A 24,787-nucleotide genomic window follows, 5' to 3' on the forward strand; every position below is an offset into this window, starting at 1 on the left:
AATCAATCAATCCAATCTACCACAAGGATAAACTGATTATAGTTGGATCCTCTTTAACCGAAACAAGTATTGTGCACACCAAAGATTATGAACCCAAATCAGAAATCTTCAAAGTCTTCTTTGTCTTCAAATCTTCTTAGATCTTGAATAAACACCTGCACACAATCAACTTGAATCTCTTGTGATCAATCATGCACAGAACGGAGTCTGTTAATAATGGATTATCACAAGACATCTTTAGAACTACAAACAGTCTAAAGATCCCCGTCGAAACTTCGATCTAGTTTGAGTGAATCTTATATCAGAAGAGAATATTCTCAAGCATAAACAAACTAGGTACAATCAAAGTTCAACAACCGTTAGTCAATCAAATCAATCGAAAACTAATAATAAACCGCAATTATCTAGTTTCCCACCAACGGTACTAATATATCTTCTCAATCCCAAATAAGTCTTTAAAAACCGAGCGTCCATAAGAGATTTCGCCTAATTAGGTTACTTTCCTCTCCGAATAGGCGGCTCCACCAGTAACAACACAACTAGGTAGTTTTGCTGGCTATGAGGATTAGTTTTCTAGAAATGCATACTTTGATATTTATAGACCAAGGAAGTTTGGACACCAAGGAATTTCCAAAACCGAAAATATTCTCAAGATATGCGATATATTCCAGATTCGGTTTCCATAATTCCTGAAAATGCTTTATCCAAACATTGACCGAAAATCTCTTAGAAAATCTCCAATTAGTAAATGCACATTACCAATTTTCATTTTCCAAAAATAAAATTAAAAACCATAATTAAAAGATTCTCAACTTATTTTTCGATCCGGGATTTTTTCCTTTAGCTATTAAGGAATATCTTTGAACAATAAAAGATAAGTGTTACTGCACATGTTCAAAGTATGTTGACATCTTTACTTTGTAAGTCCTCTTTTATACTTACAATCTTGAAACCGATTTGCCATATTTCCAAACGAGTTTAGAATTGGTTCATATGACTTTCAGGAAATATGTGATTGATTAAGAACACTCAATCACAAATCATGGGTTTCACGGTTCTACCAAAACAAGTTCCAGTTCTACCTCCATGTGAGTATTGTGCATAGTCACACTAGCTTTCCAAAAATTCGGTTGACTAGGTACTAGGATCGGTTCCCCACATATTTATGGTAACTACTTGTATTTGATGCACATCTCCATAGGATCGGTTCCCCTTTCACTAAAAACTTGTTTCACATGTTCATAGGATCGGTTCCCCCATCTACTAAAAACGTATTGCACCTCTTACAAGGATCGATACCCCTTTTATGATCGGTTGCACCTCTTCATAGGATCGGTTCCCCTTTTCCTAGAGTTGGTCATACCAATAATACTAAATAGATCATACCATCTCAGGTGATTGCTTAAGATCGGTTTCACTAATAAAAGTCATACCAATACAAAAGTCAGGCCTTGTGAATAGTTTTACCAAGAACATAAACAAGTCATGAGCGGTTATACTCATCACATATATTGGTAGTTCAAAAAATATGCAATGAATAACAATACCAATAAGCCTAGCATTTTCCCTTTCGATTCACGAAACAAGTTCATGAACTTACTTCCTTTAAAATAATGTAAAACACTGTTTCCTAGGATGAAATCTTCACTTTATACCCATACATAATCACAATAGCATTCAAACGATTATGTCAATGTATTATATACGAAGTTCAAAAGATAAGCGTTATACTTCGTATTGTATTTCTTAATACTGCATCTAACTAGAGTGTAATCATTCATGCTTCGCAGTTATGTTTTCAATATGCACGACTTGAAAGATATGTTAGGGAATGAAACAGTTCAAGTCAAATATTACTAACCTCAAGTGGAATGATGATGTTGTTGTTGTAGCTCCTTACTTCTTCACATCTTCAAGTCTTTGCAATACTTGTAATGTCTCATATCCTAATACTTTCCACCTAACCTATACGAAGTTGACTCTAGTACATAATCAAGCGACTCTTTAAATGAGTTTTGGTTCACTAAAATATGACAACCAAACTTCACATACCAACGCTTGGTGGGTTTAACCGAGATTCGCAGTAAGTTTATTAAATATACATAAAATACTGAGAGCTTATCCGAATTGAAGCCATATCACATATATACATAGGCAGACTATAGGGATCAATATAGTACTCTTATGGTCATTTGTAGAGTCTATAAATTATGTATACGGGTTTAGATTATGCTTTTTTTATTCAGGTTTCATAGGTGAATTTATAATTTTCACCTTTGGAAAAAACTATCCATCAACACTGTGATATGATCTTCTTTAAAATATGATTATCTACTAAAATACTCGACTTTTGCTATGATCGACCGATAGATAGATGAAAATGAGTCCAAAGGGAAAAACCAATTATCGTTACTCACCTCGATGAAACTCCTTCAAATTGATGTCATCGTGTGATCTTTAATTCTTCATTCGTCTTGAGTAACTCGAAAAATCCTATGACTCTACTATCTGATCTACTCCAAATCAAAGCTGACTTTAGGTTAAACCAAGAAATAATTTTGGCATCTAAAATAGGATAACATATTTGACATACCAAGGTATGTAGGTTTAACCAAGCATTCTCTCTAACACTCCATATTTCGCCTAAACCAGCACATTCGTTTTGACTATCAATGCAACGCCAAGTTACATTGTTAATGTCTTTTTATATATCCCGTTTGCAAGGAATACCATGAATTTTTTACCTGAATATTGCATCAATAAGCTCCTCTGCTACAAATATACCATCTTGTATTTGTTTTCCTTTGATGAAAGCACCTTTATACTTTAAAATTATCTTAAGTTCAACCTTGGTTGTTTACGTTCAACTCGGTGAATTCTTCAATTGAAATTGAACCTACTTATTTTAAGTTGTAAGAAAAAAACTTTCTACTAATTCTTTCTTCTACACTTCAGCGTGACCATAGTGATCTCCACTCCATTTTCTTAAGAAAAATTTCAAGTTTTATAGTCTCTTTGCAAACACAAAACCAAGAGAACCAGAATATAACATGCTCTTTCACTAAATTTCCAGATTGCTTCTTGTTTTCTGACCAATATGTTTCAAATCTTGAAAAGAGGACTTGATCGAACAATGTTACTTGTAGTAAGTAATACATGTTAATGATTGATACATCTCTAAAGAGTGAAGTTTGAGCTGCATTGGCGTACTTACTTTCATATGACGGTGTGATTAGAGTCCTCTCAAATCTATATAATATTGGATCCGCCTGCATATTGGACCAAACATATAGTTCACCATCAACAGGCAGATCAACAAGGTCTTACTGAGCCATGAATTCATTGAACAATTTCTTGCCTGCTTTTGAACCACCAGGCTTGTGGTGCAAAAGGTAAAAAAGAAAATGATTTTGCATCCCAGATACAATGCATCCAAAACTACATTGGTGTCCTGAGTTTACTGACTAAGGGTAAACCAATAATGTAAAGACAAATTTACCCCCATGCCATTGGTGTCCTGAGTTTATTGACTAAGAGAAGTTCCTATGGAATGAAAAAACCATCAAGTTTGTTCATTTTTCTCCCACTATGGACTCAACAAACATGAAAAATGGATGTTCAAACCAACAAATTTGTTGGTTTGTTCATTGAGTTAAAAGATGTAGCGTGCGCTTGATGAAAGGTCGGGCGAGCTTGGCACCAGCGCTGGCGTTTGAGCAAAAAATGATGGCGCTTGTCTTTCCAGAGCGCGCTCTTGATAAAGCTCCGGCATCTTTTCTGAAAGCGCCGCGTTTTTCATAGAAGCGCCAACGGCTGAATCTGGGCGGCTGAAAACTCTTGTGATCTAACGGCTATAATTTTTGAGTTCTATAAATACTTCTCATTTCAACTCCAAATTCACATTCGCACATCTATTCTTCTTTACTCTTCTCTGAGCTTAAAAAATTTCTTCAACTTCAACTAATTTTTCAACTCTTGAACATGTCTCGGCCCTTGTTAGTTCGGCGCGCTCCGTATACTAAAGAAGAAGATGAATCTATTTGCGGAAACTATGTTTTTTATTTACTCAGCTTGCTTTAGCAAACTATCCATGGGTGAATTTCTGGGCGGTTATTCACAACGGGTTCTGCAGTGACACCCGTAATCCGAGTCGTCGTGCTATATGCGACATAGAAAATCGTTCTCGTACAATTAAGAAAGAAGTAAGTGAGTTTGTATCTTTAACCATACAAGCCAATCGATATAGACTGAGAGGTGAAACTGATGCTGAGATGGTAACAAGATCTTTGGCTGAATGGCGAAGATAGAAAAATGTGGCTTTTCCTTTCTAAAAATGTTTCGAAATCCTAAAGGTGTTGAACAGTTTCAACCCCTTCTTTGAAGTTAATGTAGTACTCCGTAACTCAGTTAAGCTAATGTAAAACGCTTAATTTTAAACATATGTAATTTCATTTAATTCAGACCGTCGTAATTTTAAAACTAAAATTACAAATGTAGCAGAATTAAAAATTACAAACAATCTCTCTAACATCGCTCATCGCTAGCTCTCCCATTGTTATCTTCTGGAGTATATAATTCTCCAACACCTGGGGATAGACCTGGGACATCCCCAATTGCCAACATATTAAGTAAATTTCCATAAGGATTAGGAGATTGAAAAGCACTTGGCGATTGGAAAGCAGTCGGTTCACTCGGTCCTCCAAGCATATAAGATGTTTGTTGTTGTGGTGGTGGTGTAACACTGTAGCAATCATTTAGGTTGTAGGGCGAGAATGATGATGAAATGCTTCTAGGATCTATCCGAAATACTTGAGGTTGAGATACAGGCACAGTTTGCAGTGAAGTATTGTGTCGTATGTGTGGTGAAGAATAAATCTATCGTACTTGTGTTTCTCCCACCACCGTTTCTTCACTTTCGTTCCATGATCTTTTGATCCTGGTGGAATCGTAAGACTATGTCCGCCACCCATCATTATTTACAGTTGGACTCAATTCAAACATTGTGTTCTCGTGACATTTCCGACACACATTCAAGTGTATAGCCTCTATTTGCCGATTCTTCCAATGTAAATCGTTCAGTTGAATCCGCAACCCTGCCTCACTGGAAGTGACATTGTAGTAAGGATATACACGTTCCACGGCTTGGGAAATAATAGGGATCGTGGTTGGCTCACCTTGTGAAGTAATATTTTCCATCTGCCAACGAATTTCAGGAATATTTGACGAAGATGATGAAGAACTTGCACCCGTGGTGGGGTAAGTCATAAATCATGGCTCTTTTGGAGGTGGCTGGCTAGGAACGATATTTTCATCATAGGACATGTGTGATAACGGTGGGAGATCAAACCCATAGATGTAGATGTATTGTGTCCCAATTACAGGATTCGTAATCGACTCGTACCATTTGATATACTCTACTTCACTAATATTCGTCTGTGTATTTAGTTCATACCTCGCCCAATTGGTTCTTCTGGGACGTTCAAAATCTGATCCAGAGGTTTGCATCTGTTGTGGCGGGTTAATTGCAATTGCATACATATCTTGCATTTGGTACTGCAGTCTTTCTCCCAGGTACCAAACCCCTCTATCCAATGGTGGAGTGTAAAAAATACTCTACGCAGAGAATAATCAAGAACACGTTGTCCGACATCATCCTCATACTGAGGAAAATCAATGTAAGGGTGAACAACGACGTTTTTGTGGCTCCGAGTCATCTGATGAAACCTCTGAACAAACTGGAACCCGAGATGTCGCTGCCAGCTCCCTCACTAAGTTGGTCGAGATGTACATATTCAACATTGGAAATCTTTGGGTATCGTCTTTAAGGATTGGTTTACTAACACGAAAGTAGGTATACCACCAATACTGCAAATTTCTCCATAATTTTAGTATTTTGACTTAATCTACATTTGTTCATAAAAAATTATTTAAATTTTAAAATAATAATTTTGATATTTACCTCTATGATGCTCCAGAAACCAGTGAAGTTATCTCCGCCCATGGACGCATGATCCAGCCCACGGTACAATTCTGCTAAAATTGCAGATCACCAGTCATTATCTGGTGCTTTGTTAAAATCTTCTAACACTTGAATCCAACCAACACGAGCAACAGAAGTTAAGTTTGGAAATAATGTCTGACCCAGTACCCATAAGATAAACATCCTTTCGAGTTCAGGATAGTCATCTACATGCTCTCGGTTTCTGGGTTGGTTAAGGAAATACTTCAAAGCTGAACATTTAATCTCACCTCCTTTCAATTGTTTATAATCTTCAGGTACTTCTGAATCTATAAACGAGGGAAAAAGCGTCTCCCATTTACTATTTGATATCCATTCGTCTTGGTTGAATGGTGGAGGCTCTCCTATTTCACTTAGGATCCCACAAATGAAATACAAATGAAGGGGCATAATCCCTATTACAAGTATAATATCAACTATGATTAATTCTTTTGACTATTTAATAATTATTTAAAAAATATAATTTAAGTTAAGTTAAACAAGCTTACCAATTTCAAAATCAATGAAATGGAATGTGTGCGTTGTCGCGCACCACCTTTCTACCACTGTTGTCGGAATTTTGTTGTTGTGTCTTCTAGGCTTCACACTATAAAGCGCACGCCAGGGATATCTGTCAACCCTTTCTCGAACTTGAGGGGGTAAAACTTCATAAATAACCTTTAAGTCTGAAAATCCACCTCTCATTCTAAAATAATCATCAGACCAATCTTGATGCCCCGACGCATGACCTTGGACTAATGATGGACGAACAACGACACTCGGCGCAGCAAACTCTGCTTCCCGATTTTGAGAAAAATCTATACCTGTGGCAGGTCGACGTTCTGGTTCATTTCTTCGATCTCTTCTCTTCTTTATAGTATTGACCGCTTTTTTTAAAATGCCGCTCATATCGTATCAAAAAATTTTGATTTATAAGAAGGAAATAGTAGTGCTGTGACTGAAAATGAAATGAGTTGAAGGAATTTATAGTTTTGCAAATATAGACGTTGGAATTATGGTCGTTGGAAATATGAACGTTGGCGATTTTGTTTCTCACTCCCGCGTTGATAGGACCAACGCCAGAGTTTGTGTTTTCAACGCCAGATTTTGTGTTTTCGACGCCAGCGTTTGTATTCTCAACGCATGTACCAACGCCAGCGTGTGTCTCAAGAACGGGCGCTTGATGATAGACAGCCCAGTGCTTTACCATGGTGAAAAAGCCAGTTTGGCCACCCACCTGGCTCAACCAAAAAAATGGATTTGGCCATTGTCATAGGAATTGCCCTAACAGCCCGTTCGTTTCAAGGAATTGTATTCCTTGGAATCCAATTCCTTGAACCGAACGGGGCGAATGAACTCTATGTAATTAGGAATTTTAATTCATAGGAATCCAACTCCCTCCAAAATGATAGATTTCCATTGCGTTGGTCCAATGATGCAATGGAATTGGATTCCGGGATAAAAATAAAGGTAATTGAATTACCTCAACCGAACATAAATTTTTGGATTGGAATCAAATTCCAAGAATTGGATTACCCCATAATTGAATTCCTAGGATTCTAATTCTCCCAACCGAACGGGCTATAAGGGTAGACCAATAATGTAAAGACAAATTTGCCCTCATGCCAGATGAGAATCGTGCAGCTAAATAGTTTGATTCAATTTCACTCCCGTTTGCCGAATGGTTAAACAAATGTAGAACAGCAACAAAAATTGGGGGTGTTAATCAACCAGCAATAATAATCTAGTTGATTTGAGACTTTGAGATTTGATTTCCCAAACGTCTGAGCTTAAATTCCATGACAATTTCTGAAATTTAAAAATGTAAAATTGGTTGGTTATTACAAACATGCTTAACTTGCCTCGCCTTGTATCAATTATCCCCTTTGGCTATGAAGTTTTAATATATCCGTATCTGGCGCCAACAACAAGTCCATCAATGGCAATAATGGCGTCATTTATTCTGCTTGATAAGGCCATGGGCATGGCATCCTCAGCAGCATTACTTAATTTTCCAGGGGCACGCGCTTTAAAATCTTCTTCTTCTTCAATTTTCCTCTCGCCCAAACCAGCAAAGAAACCACCAGTCTTTTCTCTCTTTCTAAGAACAAAAACCACCACCACTAGAGTAGTAGCTTCAATGTCTTACGAAAAGGAGTTGGCCGCAGCCAAGAAAGCAGTCACTATTGCCTCCCGATTCTGCCAGGCAAGACCGCCCCTCTCCCTCTCTCTCTATCTCCTTTGTAGATATTTCATTACCATGTTTGTTCTGGAAAACCCCACTTATCAAAAATCTTCACTTTGAGCAAAACCTAGATTTACAGTTTCCATTTTTGTTTTGATTGTAAGTAAGAAAAAAATGAATAATTATCATCCTAATGAATCCTCAGTCTAGCAACGGATTGAATTTGTGTGTATGCTTATATACTTACCGAAGGGTTGAAATTAGTTTTCCCCAATGTCTTGTGGTTTTCTAGTCAGTTACAGATTTTCATTTTATTGTATAGAAGCTCAACTATAGTAGAAGTAGATGTAGTTATTGTATCGAATCGAATTCCAGAATGTTGCAATGTAAGGGATTTATTGACAGTTTCCCTCTTTCTCGTACAACAACGCACTTTTTAAGCAGAAATTCCAAAGCTTAATGACCTCAGGGTTAAGCCTATTAAACATACTTTTTTGTTGAGAATTAGTTTCCCAATTGATTCCCTAATGCTGTATATGCTTGTTTCATATATTCTCTTGAGTCTCTTTGTAGCTGTGATATGACAATGTAACACGAGTATGTCTACCTGTTTGTTTCTCCAGAAGGTGCAAAAAGTACTTCTACAATCAGACGTTCAATCAAAGTCAGATAAAAGTCCAGTTACAGTGGCAGATTATGGTATGATATCCATCTTTCTTTCCACTGGTTATATCTAATTTGTGAAGCTAAATTTCACTGGGTGTTTTCTCTTCTTCTGTTTATCATTCCATTGTTAGATAAACTGGTTCATTTGAAGAATTCCTTGACGCATGTTTCTAATTTTGGTTAAATTTAAGACCTATTTACTACTAGAATTTGCAAACGGGGATTTGGTACGCTTAAAGTTACTACTTACTACTAGAATTTGCAAACGGGGATTTGAATTAAGACAGAAACTCAAATTTCAAGTTAATTGGTCGTCTTGAATTCTTCATAAGTTCTAACATGTGTTATAGTATAATCAGGGTGTTGGAATCTTATGGTTTTTATTGGGTATTGTCTCTATACGGTCTCTGTATGCTGATAAATCACTTTTTTTCTTGAAATCGCAGTTCATCTTAAACTGTTTCCACTTGTAGAATAGACACTATTTACTTCTGTCATAATCTCAAATTTGTGCACCCTATTTTCAATTGACTTCATGCTTTAGTTGTTGTTATGAAGTTGTAATTTGACCGAGTTTGTCAAAGTACATAAGAGTTGCTGTGATATGGCACCTGTATATTGCTCCTTGATATGCAAAATCTTGGGTTGATAAGTTGATTGTGTTTAATGTCATGTGATCAAAAAAGAAGATAATTGTAAGTCAGTGAGTCACTATAATAGACTGGGCATGGTCTTGGAATTTGGCCAGAGGAACAAATAAACACAGGATACATCATACGCATGTGGCCACCACTTCCCTCAAATGATGATGCACCAATTGCTTTTGTCACTTGTCAGCTGCGGAAAACTAACCCTCCCATATTAATTCATGCCTCCACACTGAGTAGTTAGGTGAAACAAGTACAGTGATGTGAGTATTCAGTAACATGATATGCAGGTTAAATGCATTCTCACATAGGCAGGATTCTGACTTCAAAGGTGTTGCATAATTCTCTATAATTGTGCAGCATGCACTTTTTCACTAGCCAAGTAAAAAATCTTTTTACTGATGCTCTAATTTTACTTTAGGAAAATTGATATCTGATTTAGTTCACTACCACATACTACTGTATGAGTTTCAATGCTTTTGGTTGATAGTCGCTGGTTGTCATTTATCACATTTCACAGCTTTAATATGGATGCTTCTTTTTACTGCTCTTTACTACTGTTAGTATTATATACTTGACAGGTAGTTTCTAAGCTTGTCTCTGAAATTGTGCAGGTTCACAGGCATTGGTCAGCTATATTCTGGAAAAGGAACTTCCTTCTGAATCCTTTTCTTTGGTTGCGGAGGAGGTAGGTGTATCTTTCTGAGACATAGAGTGGCTATTGCCAACTGAGTCTTCCTCATTCGTCTTGGATGCAAATTTTACAATTTTAAGTACTCCAGGATTCTGGAGATCTCCGTAATGATGGTTCACAAGAAGTGCTTCAACGCATAAGAGAACTTATGAATGATACTCTAGCGAGTGATGGAGAAAACAAGGTTTTGTCCGCAGAAGATGTTCTTACTGCCATTGATAGTGGAAAGTCTGAAGGAGGTCCCCTTGGGCGGCATTGGGTTTTGGATCCTATAGATGGCACTAAAGGGTAAGCTTGTTACTCCAAACTTGGCCATTTGTATATCATTGTTTTGGATCCTATAAATAATTTTTATCATATTGCTTTAACAATAATCAAATTGAGATTCAACTAAATTTTATTTTGTATTTCTTGTCTCCTTTCATTTGGTTTCCTTCCCGTTTTGGTACTTTCAGTGCTTGGGAAGTGTACTCGATTGATCTATCTGAGGCACTGATAGGTTATAAGTGGGGCTTACTTAGAAATCAGAAATCTGACTCACATCACATGGCCTGTATGGATTAACATGATCACGAAGAATAACACAAGTCACAGCCCATTTTCATATTTCAATGAGCTATAGGAACTGAAAAATAAAACTAAGTCAGCCTACTAGTTTTATCTCCAATAGAAAGATCTAACTAAATGCTGCAACTGTGATATGAATACGTATCTCCATCTGTGCATCATGCTTAACCAAGAGTACCTGAATACCAAAACTAGTAAAATATTTAATGTTGGCCAACTGCAATAATTTAGACGCCATTTATGCAACAGATTTGCTCAAAGTTCATTATACACCCTCTCAGGGTGGCAGCTAAAGTTTAATTTTACATAAAATTTTCAGGAGCACCTATACCATAGCCCTAGTTAAGAATTCCTGGCTAAAATTCTGTGTTTCCACTGTATGCGGTGAATTGATTGATCTAGTTTGATAAGTCATTTTTTGTAACTAACATTCATTTATTGTGTGAAACACTCACAAAACTAGGATGGGCTTTTAGTTTAATTATATCAAGTACCATGTTCTACTTCTACATTGAATGACGTATGCTAATGCTACACTCGTCTCTTTTTTTTTAGTAAGTTAGTTCTTTCTTTTGTGCACTTCTCTTCCTCTCCTCTATTTTTGACTCATCTGTTTGAGATGACTGTGGTTGCATTCTTATACTTCCGATGCTTGATTCCAGGTTCGTAAGAGGAGATCAATATGCAATAGCATTAGCATTGTTAGATGAAGGAAAGGTTGTTTTGGGTGTCCTAGGTTGTCCGAATCTTCCCCTAGCATCAATAGCCAACACTGATCAATCTTCTTCACAAAACCAAGTTGGCTGTCTTTTCTATGCTACCATTGGTTCTGGAACTTACATGCAGTCCTTGGATGGGTCTTCACACAAAAAGGTAAATGCATCTAATGATCTAAATGCCTGTCTAGTTTAAACTTTATCTGGTCAGGTGTTTGATGCTCTGCAGTCTCCTGTTGCCATTCAGGTGCATGTGAGTGCCATTGAAAACCCTGCAGAAGCATCATTCTTTGAATCATTTGAAGCAGCACATACAACATTCAGTCTGTCTGGCTCGATAGCTACGGTATTGCCTTCATCCAGCCCCACTCAGCTCAAAAATGTTCTCAAAATTTACACCCACACTGCCCTCTCGAGAGTATGACATCCTAATGTTACATCTGTTACAGAAACTAGGTGTGAAAGCACCACCAGTCAGAATTGATAGTCAAGCAAAATATGGGGCATTATCCAGAGGAGATGGAGCTATATATTTACGTTTCCCCCACAAGGGCTACCGAGAAAAAATTTGGGATCACGCGGCTGGCTGCATTGTGGTGACAGGTACAGTAGTTAATTGTTATTTTTCGTCTTGATGTTCTGATCTGTAACATTATTTTAATTTCTCATCTTGGTAATTCTCTAGAATTTATTGATACATCGGAAGTTTTTTTAGTAACTTCTGGGACTATTTTGCAATCTGGAAACCTGAGGCACCAAGGAACTCTAAGTGTTGGCTCCCTTTTGGTCTTCGTACTTGTTGTTGTCAACTTTTAGAAGTTGGAACCTGTTATCTATATTGTTCGATAGCTCTCCCCTTTGTATTCTTAACGAGAACTGTCCAGTTTGAACCCCCGCATGTGGTCCTACACTAACTATGGATATCTTGTTGATGGTCCCCTGAATATCACTCGTTTATGCAGGCAGTTATTTGTTCTATTTTGTTTGTAATCTAACTACTCGTTTGAGGAGATTGCTGTTATATTGATGTAAAGCTCCTCTAATTCTGTGTTTGTTTGTTTATTGCAGAAGCCGGCGCTGTGGTATCAGATGCTGCGGGGAAACCATTGGATTTCTCAAAGGGTAAATATTTGGATCTTGACACGGGTATAATAGTCACCAACCAGAAGCTGATGCCGTTGCTCTTGAAAGCTGTTCAAGATTCTTTACGTGAGGCGTCATCACCTCCAACAGGTCCATCCTTGTGATTCATCTCCACTCTCTTTTCTGACAAAAATGGGTGAACGACCCCATATGTTGTCTTTCAGTTCCAGTGTAAAACAATAAAAGAAACAACTAAAGCTTAATTTGAACATTTTTCTAAGATTATGCAATGCAATGTTCAATTAAGATTCTTCCTGCCAGCTTTGTCATGGGTTTATGCAAAATTGTGCCCAGAATGAGTAAAAAGATATGTTGGATGTTTTTGTTGGCCGGTAATTCTTGTTAATTTTTTCGAACCCTGATTTTGGGCATATCTAAATCTTTCTAGGCATACAAAACAATAGTCCCATCTTGGGTGACCTTATAAGGGGTACCCTATGGGTAGTTCAATTACCTATATACCCTTAATACAAAAATCTAAAATCAGTTTTCTAAAAAACCAAAATCAGTTTCCCTTAATATCTCTTCTTCTTCCTCCTCCTCTAGCCGAACTCTTCCCGCTCCTGCGAAAAAAAATTCATCACCGTGATTAATTGTCGATTCGTAAAAATTTGATCGTCGATTAAACTCAACCACATAATGACTTGTACAAAGAAAAGCAGGGACTACGCACTACGCAAACCAAATCGTCTTCTAATCCATCAATTGAAGAAGAAGAACCAATTGAAGATGAAGGTGTAGAAACTGAAAATCTACCACCAATTGTATCAGAAATTGAACCAACTGCATCTCCAACTCCGGAAATGAGGATAAGAAAGTAAGTTTTACAAACACAATCTCCTATTTGCTGTTTTTCATCGATTAAATGACGGTTACAGTGTTGGGTTCGGCTCAAAATTGAGTTGCGTTTTTAGCCGAACTGTTCTTCACAAAAGCTCTTGTAAGTGTATATGAACAGTTCGGCATGAAATTTCAAGCCGAACCTAGTCACAGATAGAGACGCATAGGGGTTCGGCGTATTCGATAATCATAATATGTGCCGAACCTAGCACATTTACGAGGTTCGGCTATTACGATATTCTCAATATGTGCCGAACCAATAACAATATTTTAACCCAAAAATAACAAATTGATGTTCAGCTCATACGATTTTCGAAATATAAGCCGAACCAGTAATTATTTTTTTTCAGGGCTATTCACGATGTTGTTCGGCTTACTATGAAACTTTCATATAAGCCGAACTAAAAAGGGTTGGAATTGAAAATTATAGGTTCGACACATGCAGTAAACAGATTCAGTGAGCCGAACCGTTCATCAATTGGTAGATTCGGCTCATAGATGTGAGCCGAACCTCAACTTGTTTCGCCGAACCATGATCCAAAAAATCATCTAAACAACCTTTATAATTCTGAAAATTATCTTAATCACTAAACAAAATATTTAATCTGTAATCAATATTACTAACACTAATTCGTAAAGGGCATATTTTTCATTAAAAAAATGGGTTAAGGGGTAAATCTGATTTTGCTATTTCACAACCTTTTTTATCTTTATGCAGTATGCCTAGTAAGATTTCAGTACGCCCAAAATAAGGGTTCATTTTTTCACTTTCTTTTTATTTATTTTTCTTGAAGCACCAACCAAGGTTGATGTTGTTTCCATCATGCCCATTACCTTGAAGAGGTAATGGTGCCTGCCTCTTCGTTCCCAGCTTGTCGTGTCATTCTCTGTTGTCATCCCGATGATTAAATGGGTGAGTCAACAAAGATTATCACTTCACTTAGAAGGATGATTAAATGGGCCAGTCGTCTTGGCTTTATCCCGTAATAATAATAGGTTTTTATTTTTATTTTTTATACTAAAAGATTATTCATTAATTGATTTGAAATCTTACGTAATCATCTCCTGTCAATCTAATGATATCAGGAGGATAGTGGTTCATATAAATAAAGTTATTGGCTTCAAGCCTAGCTTTTTCAGCTATAGAATGAGCCACACTATTACTCAATCTATAAACTGACTTACAGAACCAAAAATTGAACTAGAAAATTTATTTTTAATAGCTGAAAGTAAATGGTGGTTATGCCAATGTATCTGAGAATCCACTCTTTGCAGAGAGTTCACCACATTATCACAATCCATTTCAAAAACCACCTTCTTGTAGTCTAAACGCTCCATCCATTCAACTGCAAATAATAAAGCTTTGCACTCAAAATACTCAGCTCCAAATTCTGCCTCCACTTCCTCATCTAGATTTACTCCTTTGACCCCTAGTGTGGTACCTGCACAGCCCTGAATAATCAGTCCAACACTTCTTTTTTTAGTTTCATACATATAAGAAGCATCAATGTTTATTTTCACATAATCAGTTTCAGGAGGTAACCAAGTCTTTATTATTGCATGATTGCTCTCATTTGTCCTGGCAGTGGAATATGAAAGAGTACATTGCTGATACAAAGTCTGAATTCTAGAAATTGTACTATAAGCATTTGGTTTAGCATTCTGAAAAACCAAGTTGCATCTATCTTTCCAAATGTACCAGACAGTGCACATAAGTTTACAAATATAATCTTCATCTGCAAAACGGGTACCCTGAATATTAGTATGGTTTGAAAACCAACTTACCAGCCAATCATGAAAAGAATTGAAATTCTGAAAAACAATTGAGATGTTAATATTCACACCTAACCAGACTGACCTTGCATAAGGACAATCTAGAAAGATATGAGAACTAGTTTCCATATAATGATTGCAAAAACTACAGTGATGCTCTATGTCCTGTTTATAAACTGAAATTTTCTCTCTAGTTGGCACAATGTCTTTCAAACACTTCCATAGAAATAACTGAACTCTATGAGGAACTCTCATATGCCAGAGCTTTTTCCAGACCTCTTTAGGAATAACTTCATTACTTATAGCATTATTGACATAATCAACACATAAAGTACTGTAAACACTTTTGACTGAAAATCTACCTTTTCTATCTGGTTTCCAAATTAGATAATCTTGACCAGTTAAAGGAACATTCATGTTGAGAATAGTTGTAGCAGTCTCATGATTAAACAAAGAAACAACAAGATCAGTATTCCAGGTTCTAGTATTTGGTATAAAAAGATCACAGACCAAGCTATAAGAATTTAGATTAGAAAGTCCCATTACTGGGACAGGTGGACTATTGTAGCCTATAATCCAATTATCTAACCAAATGTTAATTTTGGTTCCACATTGAACAATCCACATGGAATGCTATTGAACCACCTCAAGACCAGAGTAAAAACTTCTCCATAACCAAGAACAATCATCTTTAAGCTTATCAATATGAAGTAAACTACCATTATTGTCATATTTAGATCTAATGATCTGCATACAAAGAGAATCACTTTCATTACAGGCTTTCCAAGCAAGTTTAGTGAGCATAGAAGTGTTGAAATGCTCAAGGTTTCTAAAACCTAGTCCACCTAAAGATTTAGGGATACTAAGCTTATTCCATCCTATAGGACAGTGACCTCTATTGTTTTGATGACCCCACCAGAAATGTTTTTAGATGGAATCCATTTTGTCAATCATGGTCTTAGGCATTCTAAAAACACCCATTTGATGAGTTCGTAAAGTGTTAAGAACATGTTTTAGCATGGTAGATCTTGCAGAATGATTCATTATTTTCCCTTTCCAATTTTTTAGCCTAGTACCAAAAGATTGCATGACAGGATTAAAAGCTCTAGTTTTGTTTCCACTTATCAATAAGGTTACTCCTACATATTTATCAGAATCCTTCATTTCAGACATTTTAAGTTGAGTAGCAAGAAACTGTCTAGTGCTTGGGCTGATATTCTGACTAAATTAAACACTTGAGTTGTCCAAGTTCAAGACTTGACCAGAAACTTTACCAAACTCATCAAGGACGGACATAATACCATTCACATTATGCATATCAGCTTTAGTAAAAATTATTATGTCATCAGCAAACATTAAGTGAGTGATACCTGGAGCATTTCTAGTTGCCTTAACACCTGAAATTACATGGTTAGTTTCAGCATATAAGAGAAGCCTAGAAAGATATTCCATGCATAGAATAAAAAGATAAGGTGAAAGTGGATCACCTTGCCTAATACCTCTTGAGGGTGTGAAACACTTAGTGGGAGAACCATTCAAAAGTATAGCAATTTGAGTAGTTGAAACACACTGTTCTATATAACCACAAAATTTCTCATTAAAACCCAATTTCCTAAGTATGCCTAATAAAAAAGGCCATTCAATCCTATCAAAAGCCTTTGATAGGTCAAGTTTTAGAGCCATAGTGCCACTACTTCCTTCTTTGTGTTTCATAGTATGTATCATTTCATGAGCAACAATGATGTTGTCATGTATGGCTCTCCCTGGGACAAAGGCAGCTTGATAGGGGGGAATAAGGTGTTTCAAGTGTGGTTTTATTCTATCAGCAATTATTTTTGAGATGATTTTATACACTGTGTTACACAAACCTATAGGACTGGGCTTTTAGCTTTATCAGTCTTAGGTATCAAAGAAAGTAGAGGGCGTAAAACCATTTTCAAAAAAACTTTGAATAGCAATGATAACATCATGACCAACTATATCCCAGTTGGCTTGGTAAAAGCCAGCCTGAAAACCATCAGGTCCTGGAGAACTCCAGACTTACATATTTTAACAATATTATGTATTTCATCACCAGTAGGAATTCTAGTGAACTCAAGATTGTTCTGGTCAGAGATGATTGTAGGCAAAATATCAAAAGTAGTAGCAGATAAGCAAGGTATCGAGGTTTTACTAACAGACTCAAAAATGATTAATAAGTAAATTGGCAATGTCATCTCTATCATCATACAAAACATCATTATCATCACACAAAGAATCAATATTTTTCCTACACATTCTTCTGTTAGCCAATGTATGAAAGTATCTAGTATTGTTGTCCATTTCTGTAATAAACTTATCACCAGCTTTTTGTCTATAAAATTCAGTTTTAATATCAAACAAGTCATCCAAATTCTTAGTGAGACTAACTATTCTATCATGCTGAGCTGCTGTAATAGGAGCTTTCTGAACCATTTCCAGTTGGGTTTGAATATTGTTGATATTCCTATCTATGTCACCAAACTCAATTCTATTCCATTGAGATAATCTTAGCCTAGTGTTTTGATGTTTAGAGACAAGTTTAAAAGCAGGAGATCCATGGGTATCATTATTCCAAGCAACTTGTAACTGATTTTTAAAAGAAAAGTGTTTCATCCACATGGCAAAGAATTTAAAAGGTCTCCAAGTTTTAGGATTGTCAATTCCAGTAGGAGTAAGAAGAATAGGACAGTGGTCAGAGCCAGCTTGCACTAAATGGGACAACTTAGCCTGAGGAAAGTTCATGCACCAGTGACTGTTTCCTATAGCCATGTCAATTCTAGATTTTCTTATGCCAGTGCCAAATTTATTACTAGACCAAGTAAAATCCCTACCAGTATAGCCTATATCCATGAGGCCACATATATTCATTTGGTCTTGAACATATTTATCATCATTAGTGTAACCTGTGCTATTATGCAAATCATGAATATGGAAGTTAAGATCACCTATAACTATCCAAGGTTGCATTATATTTTCACTAATATTTAAAAAATAATCTCATTGCTCCTTTTTTTTATCAAAGTAGGTGGAACCATACATGAAAGTAACTAGAACTTCTGGGTTATTAGGTTCAATCCTAGTAACAACATGAATCATATTATTAGAAACATTTTGAACATCACAGATGATACCGTCTTTCCACATGAGAATCAAACCACCAGCAAGACATACTCTATCAATACATACATGATTACAGTAGTTCAAAGAGTTAGCAAGAGCTTTCATTCTATCACAATCAACTTTGGTTTCAGACAGAAATAAGAAATCTGGGGATTGTTTCTTAATAAGGATAAAAAGTTGATCTTTAGTGAATTTTTTGGCCAGACCTTGGATATTCCAAGCTAGAATTTTCGTTTTTGGAACTAGACTATGGCATCAACTATTTTTATGCAAAGACAAAAAGGAAAGTCTATCAAAGAGAATTACCAAATTAGCAGATGCCTCATTCATTCCATGAAAGATCTCCCTTGCATTTTGATCTCCTTCCTCAGCCAAGTCATGGTCCTTGCCATCAATATCTCCATATAAAGTAGTATTTCCAGTACCTTGAGGACAATTTGAGCTGCTAACATTACTGCTATCATCACCTCTTGATCTTTTAGTTCTTCTTTCCTCTTCATGTTCCTCTTTTTCAGCATTAATTTTTCTTATGCTTGCTCCACAAATTTGTTTCAACATTAAATCCAAGTCATCTATTATCTCCACACCATACTGAGTATCCAAATTATTGCAGTAGTTGATATACTCATCATTAGTATATCTTCTTATCTTAAGATCTTCAGCAACATTCGCACATTCCTCCTCGTCATGATCAATAACAAAACAATTGGGACAAAGAGAATGTGGTTGTCTTTCCCAGAGATATCTAACCCAAGTAACACCACCTGCTGTTGTGTTCCTCCAACCACCCCTGTGTAATGGTTTCTTAAGATAAATTTTCACCCTTGCAGTAATCATACTTCCATAACCATGTCTACAGTTCTCTGGGATTGTATGAATATTAGTTCCCATCTCAATTAGTGCTTCATCTATTACTTGCACAAAGTGATGTTCAATCAGCAGATTTTTGAATTGAACATTCCATTCTTGATGAGTGAATGTTTGATCCTTGATAGCAATAGATGAATCATACTCTTTTAGATTGAGATGACTCTTTGCAACATTCCATGGACTTTTTTAAGCACAGCTTTCATAACTTCATCAGAACTGAACTTGAAAAGATAAATGTTTTTGTCCATACCACGAATCTCTTTAGTTTTGTATTGCTTCCATAATTCAATAACTTCTTTCCTTACAACTTCATTTTCTACAGGATCTTTGGAATGGAGTTTACCAATAAGAGTATGCTTCCATTCATTTGTAGCTACAGATAAAGCTCTTGAAGAACCTACAACACGCCTTACTTGTTTATCTCCAAAGTCTCGAATCCTAGTTATTTGCATCTGAGAGGTAATGCCAGAAACTTGATTGTTTGAAGAAGAAGACATTTCTATGAAATCTTGAGGTTGCTTTTTTCCTCTAAAGAATAATATGAGAAGAAGTTCTGATTTCTTGCTCTTATAAATATGCAAAACCTTCCGAAGATAACCATATTTTGTTATACTGGTATAACTGTGCTGAGTATTTTTAAGAAAAAAATTTCTTTGATAATATGGAGAATAATACTTTATATGGAAAAGAAAGAGAGTCAACTGATACGTAATGTCAAGGGAGTTGTATTTCCTATAATCACGCAAACTAATTTTGGGAAGGTGTTGTTTTTGAATTTTAAAATTTTGGATCTGAAAACTTTGTAATTGTCGAAACTCAACTCGGAAAATGAACTCACTGCTGATGAACTCACTAACTTCATTATGATCATAAACATAATCCAAACTATAATACTGGAACATACTGTTTTCATCCACCTTGGAGTTGATGAAACTTGACTGCAACAATATAGTTGACAGAAGAAGAGTAGAAAATGCAATAGTTCAAAACCGGATGCCTTCCATTATATATTGAATGAGGAGCCTGCCAGAAAATTAGAAACCCATTAGTATTAGAAATCAAAGACAAACTAAGATGAGAAAAAAAAACTCAAAGAAAAAGACAGAAAATTTTGTGAAAAGGAATCAGAAAATAAAAATCTAGAATTTCGTAAAGGAGGGTAAAAAAAGAGTTAAGAGCTTCTTAAGATTCATCATCTTGTTGCGAAACAGATTGGTAGAGTATTGTAATCAGAGATTCATGGATTTTAGACCAGAATTTAGAGAAATTTAGAAGAAAAGTTAAAACTGAGTTAATAGATATTGGGACTAATAGTTTTAAATAATAATAGGTTGATTTGGATTGGAGGCGTCATTAGCGCCGTTCTTTGAGTGTTTGAATTTTGCATACTCAATAATTACTCGACAAACTTCTTTATCTTTGTTTGAATATTGAGTAGTCAATTGACATTTGAAGTATAGGCATCTTCATTTCATTTGTTATCAAATGTAATGAGTCAAACTGTAATTTAACGGCAGAAAACAGAAAAGTGCAGCTGCAGAAAGGAACATAAGTTGCGGACAACTTGGAAACTCAATTTGGAATCTGAAATCCAAATATTTTTTAAAGAATTCTTTTTTTTTTTTTTGAGATATTAAAAGGAATCATAGTTTATGGCATTCTGATTAACAACGTGCACCAATACATCGGTGATCATTTACACATTTGTATAATTTTAAACAGGAACATCAGTAAGGTAATCCTGTGGATGTTTCATGACTATATCACGAAGAAACTTCTCTTGCTCACGCAGATTGGAGGGTGGCTGGTCGTATACATCTGTGAAGAGCTCTGCAAGTGGAGGTTTTTTCACTCTCTCTGCAACTTGAACTGCATCCAGAACCTGTTGAAAGCAACCATTAAAGAACAAATTGTATGTATGCAGAAAATAGATCAATAACTCCACAGACGAACAATTTGTACGATAATTTTACATGCATCTACTATGTCCTTTGTCCGTACAGCATGTGGCCTAAAGTGCCTCATGAAGATGAGTCAAGGGTCTCTTTGGTTAAAATGATCTCTATCATGTAAACCCCCCTCATGAACTTTCAGATTGTTCTAGAACTTTTTTAAACTCATCAATTTTGGCAATGAACGGATAAAATGGGATGGTTTAGTTAGCAAATTGCGATCAACTTTTAGTCAAGCTTTAACAGACTTGGAATAGAAGTGTGTTCTATGATCACTTTAGAGATTGTTTCCTTGTGGGCTCTATAAGCGAGTGGAAACCGGGTGAAAGGAGATCCTGATCTTACACATATATATAAAGAGCGTATATATACCTGCTTTCTAGCTTCAATTCGGAGCTGTGATTCATCTTCATCACTCCACCAACCATTACTTTCAACCCATTTCCGATATCTAGCTATAGGATCTCGTGCCATTCTCCACTGTTCAATTTCACCAACTGGGCGGTATTTGGTAGAATCATCTGATGTCGAGTGGTGTCCTACTCGATATGTAAGTGCCTGTCAGTTTTCAGCAGACCAACAATTAGTAACATCTTATACTTCCCAAATGTCTTCTTCAATGAAATGTCCCTAGTACCTCAATTAGGATGGGCCTGTGTTCCTTTATCGCCATTTCACGAGCTGCATGGACTGCGCTGTACATTGCAAGAGTGTCATTCCCATCCACACGAATGCTGCGAATTCCATAAGCTTGACCTTTCACAACTATACCATCACCTGCATGACATTGATGACAACTTCGTATTAATATTCTACCGAAAGGAAAGAGTGCCAGAACTTCATTTTTGGCCCAAGAAATACATTTATGATTTATATACTTAAATTTGAGAATATAAACATCTATGGTTTCTGAAAGGGACAGAAAGTACTTCGAAATTGTTGTGATGTAGGGGTGCTAATGGCCCATCCGTTGTTACGACAAATAAAAACAACAGGGGCTTCCATAACAGCTGCAAAATTCAAGGCAGCATGGAAATCTCCCTGAAAAGACATTGAAAGATACATTAAGGTACAACTCAAGTAACAAAGTTGGGGTTTTGCTTTTCTCTTGTCTGGAAAAGCTAGTAATCATCAAAACCGATCTGTAGTCTGTGTATGTGAAATATACCTCACTTGTGCCGCCATCACCGAAATAAGTGACTGTACATGCATCCTTCTTATCCATTTTAAGGGAATAAGCAGCGCCAACAGCTTGGGGAAGCTGCGTACTGGCAAAGAGAACAGAATGATTTGTAAAATATTAACGCAAGAGGTTGATTCAAAAATTTAATATCATATAACAAAATGAGCTGCTTACGCGATTGTTGATGACACAGTTACATAATTGTGCTTCTTTGACCCATAGTGGATTGGCATTTGTCGTCCTTTCCCATAATCAGCACCATTTCCAAAGCACTGGTTTGCAAACTCTTGAACGGTGAAACCACGCCATAACAGCACTCCAGGCTCCCTATACTGCAACCATTTCGGTAACATGCCATGATAAGCAACACACTTTCCGAAGCCTATGGCATGTTATGGCAATGAAGACAATGTGAAATGAAACTGTAAATTAAGAGTTTAAGTAACCTGAGGGAAGATAATATCATCTGGGGTTAGGGCAGCAGCTGATGCAATGTTGATTGCCTCTTCTCCATTTGTGGTAAGGTAGAAGGAAATCCTTCCTTGTCTCTGTGCCTCGTAAAATATGGTGTCCATGACTTGAAGAGTAACCATATTACTGTACATTTTTACAGCAACTTCTTTGCTTATCTGATTAGTACACAGTGTAAAATTAGTACTTCGCTAGGATGGGCAGCTTGTAAATTTTTTGGCAAGCCAATCCGAGGGTCTAGAATTGGTTGTGGGAGAAAGTAACGGTATATTACACAGTGTCACAGTCTAAGGGTGGGTGAACCACATTCATCTAGCAAATTTGAAGTATGTACACAAAGAGATGATTATTTGGCAATCTTCAACAACAACAAAAAAAAAATGTAAAAGAAGGTGGAGGAGATTGAATACATTTTGGTAATGACTGCCTATAATTGTCTTTCCGTTGTCATCAAGAACCCGATAGCAGTGTGTCCGCTTTTCAGGGGACTCTGGTATGAATCTCATGTGGGAAGTGAATGTAACCCGTCCTCCAGGAAAGTCCAAGGCCTGCAAATTACAAATTGCATTTGAGAAAAACACCTCTGATTAAGTCTGATGTTAAAGAAGGTTAAAACATTTCTTGCTTTTTTTTAAAAAAAATGCAGAACACTAGAAAGTAGACAGTGATGATTGTCCTAGATTGCTTATATATCTCGTTTAAGGATTACAAATTTGTTCGAATCATCATACACCAAAAAGACTGCCGAAACTAGAATCTCTACTAGTCTAAGTTAAAAACCGTTACATACCAAGTGAAGGGTTTTCCTTTTAACACTATATCCAGCACTCACTTTTTTCTTTTGTGTTTCTCTTTTCCTCTTTTGATATGATTCTTTTCATTTCATTATGGTTTTCAATGTGCACCATCCCAGTGATCACATGTAAAAGCCTAACTAGTGCAAACAGCCATGTACTCTATGTTGATTTGTGGGGCCAATTTGAATTTGTACCAAAATCAAATGAGAAAATCTTTGCAACAAAAATAGTTTATTCAAGACTTTTTCAAAATTCCAAATGACTTCCGGAGGTTGAGTTATCTAATGATTCGTTTGGTTCGCAGTAGGCGTCGTACATATACAACAACGGTGACACTAAAAATGATCTATGTTTCCCCGTATCGATAGATAGTCTGTATATATCACTAAATCCTTAATTTAATCGCTCCTTAAACAGAAATAAAGACTGCAGTAGGAATTAGGTGAGCAAGACCAATTTTCTGTTCACTAAAATAATCTAAAATTTTCACTTCAAGAATTGTTTAATCGTTACAGTTTTAACCAACAAGATTAAAAACATGATGATGACCCTGAAATTATTTCCTCAACATAAAACATCCAGAAAGACTTAGTAAAAATTACCAAAATATGAAAAACTATGAAAAACTTGCCTGATTTTCATCATCACTGGTATCATATCCAAAACTGATATCTTTGTCTGCTTTAGTTGATTCAAACCTACGAGTTGTGTTGAGAAGACTGCATGCGGATGATGAACTTCTGAGAATCCCTATATTTCTATGAAGATGATCCGTAATTTTTCTTGATGTTCTTGCCATTAACCAAAAAACCATCTTTCAAGATTTTCTCTGTAATCTCTGGGTTGGAATAATAAGTAGAAAAGAAAGACAATTCTGCACGTAATATATAGGAGGTAGAGCAGGAAAAAGAGTGGTTGAGTGAGATGAGCATTCAAGAGTGTGTGTCCCTTTCAGACTTTTAGCTGGGAGTTAAGGATGATACTAAGTTTGTGGCGCTTTTGGACAGTGTGGGCCCATGGTTTGAACTGATATGTCAACACATCAGCATGAAGTGCCCATCGGCCATCCCCCACCCGTACCTATCTACTTTTATTAACAACACCAAGATGGATGGAGGGAGGGCTAGGCTTCATGTATATCTTG

At 36.4% G+C, this 24,787-nt stretch overlaps 2 protein-coding genes across 2 annotated transcripts; one reads left to right on the forward strand and one right to left on the reverse strand.

The window, feature by feature from the left end:
- Positions 1-7,774: 7,774 nt before the first annotated feature.
- On the forward strand, positions 7,775-12,939 carry LOC113346503 (SAL1 phosphatase-like). Its single transcript, XM_026590052.1, has 8 exons — positions 7,775-8,204; positions 8,807-8,882; positions 10,111-10,184; positions 10,279-10,478; positions 11,420-11,630; positions 11,721-11,819; positions 11,923-12,076; positions 12,542-12,939. The coding sequence occupies exons 1-8, from the start codon at positions 7,848-7,850 to the stop codon at positions 12,718-12,720; spliced, it is 1,350 nt and encodes a 449-aa protein (XP_026445837.1). The 5' UTR covers positions 7,775-7,847; the 3' UTR covers positions 12,721-12,939.
- Positions 12,940-20,804: 7,865 nt separating this feature from the next.
- Positions 20,805-24,578, reverse strand: LOC113346470 (2-oxoisovalerate dehydrogenase subunit alpha 2, mitochondrial-like). Its single transcript, XM_026590021.1, has 9 exons — positions 24,275-24,578; positions 23,257-23,394; positions 22,822-23,004; positions 22,550-22,707; positions 22,361-22,460; positions 22,122-22,233; positions 21,830-21,969; positions 21,565-21,750; positions 20,805-21,122 (listed from the first exon to the last, which is right to left on the reverse strand). Exons 1-9 carry the CDS (start codon positions 24,455-24,457, stop codon positions 20,955-20,957), a joined length of 1,368 nt encoding a protein of 455 aa, XP_026445806.1. The 5' UTR covers positions 24,458-24,578; the 3' UTR covers positions 20,805-20,954.
- Positions 24,579-24,787: the final 209 nt, after the last annotated feature.

Source organism: Papaver somniferum, unplaced genomic scaffold, assembly GCF_003573695.1.
Source record: "Papaver somniferum cultivar HN1 unplaced genomic scaffold, ASM357369v1 unplaced-scaffold_99, whole genome shotgun sequence".
Lineage (NCBI taxonomy): Eukaryota > Viridiplantae > Streptophyta > Magnoliopsida > Ranunculales > Papaveraceae > Papaver > Papaver somniferum.

Excerpts from the sequence above, each read along its gene's own strand:
- LOC113346503 (XM_026590052.1), top strand. The coding sequence starts at position 7,848 with ATGCTTAACTTGCCTCGCCTTGTATCAATTATCCCCTTTGGCTATGAA. Across the intron at positions 10,479-11,419 it reads CCTATAGATGGCACTAAAGG|GTTCGTAAGAGGAGATCAAT; the intron begins GTAAGCTTGTTA and ends GCTTGATTCCAG. Across the intron at positions 12,077-12,541 it reads TGGCTGCATTGTGGTGACAG|AAGCCGGCGCTGTGGTATCA; the intron begins GTACAGTAGTTA and ends TGTTTATTGCAG.
- LOC113346470 (XM_026590021.1), bottom strand. The coding sequence starts at position 24,457 with ATGGTTTTTTGGTTAATGGCAAGAACATCAAGAAAAATTACGGATCAT. Across the intron at positions 22,234-22,360 it reads GTGATGGCGGCACAAGTGAG|GGAGATTTCCATGCTGCCTT; the intron begins GTATATTTCACA and ends ATGTCTTTTCAG. Across the intron at positions 21,970-22,121 it reads TACATCACAACAATTTCGAA|GTGATGGTATAGTTGTGAAA; the intron begins GTACTTTCTGTC and ends AATGTCATGCAG.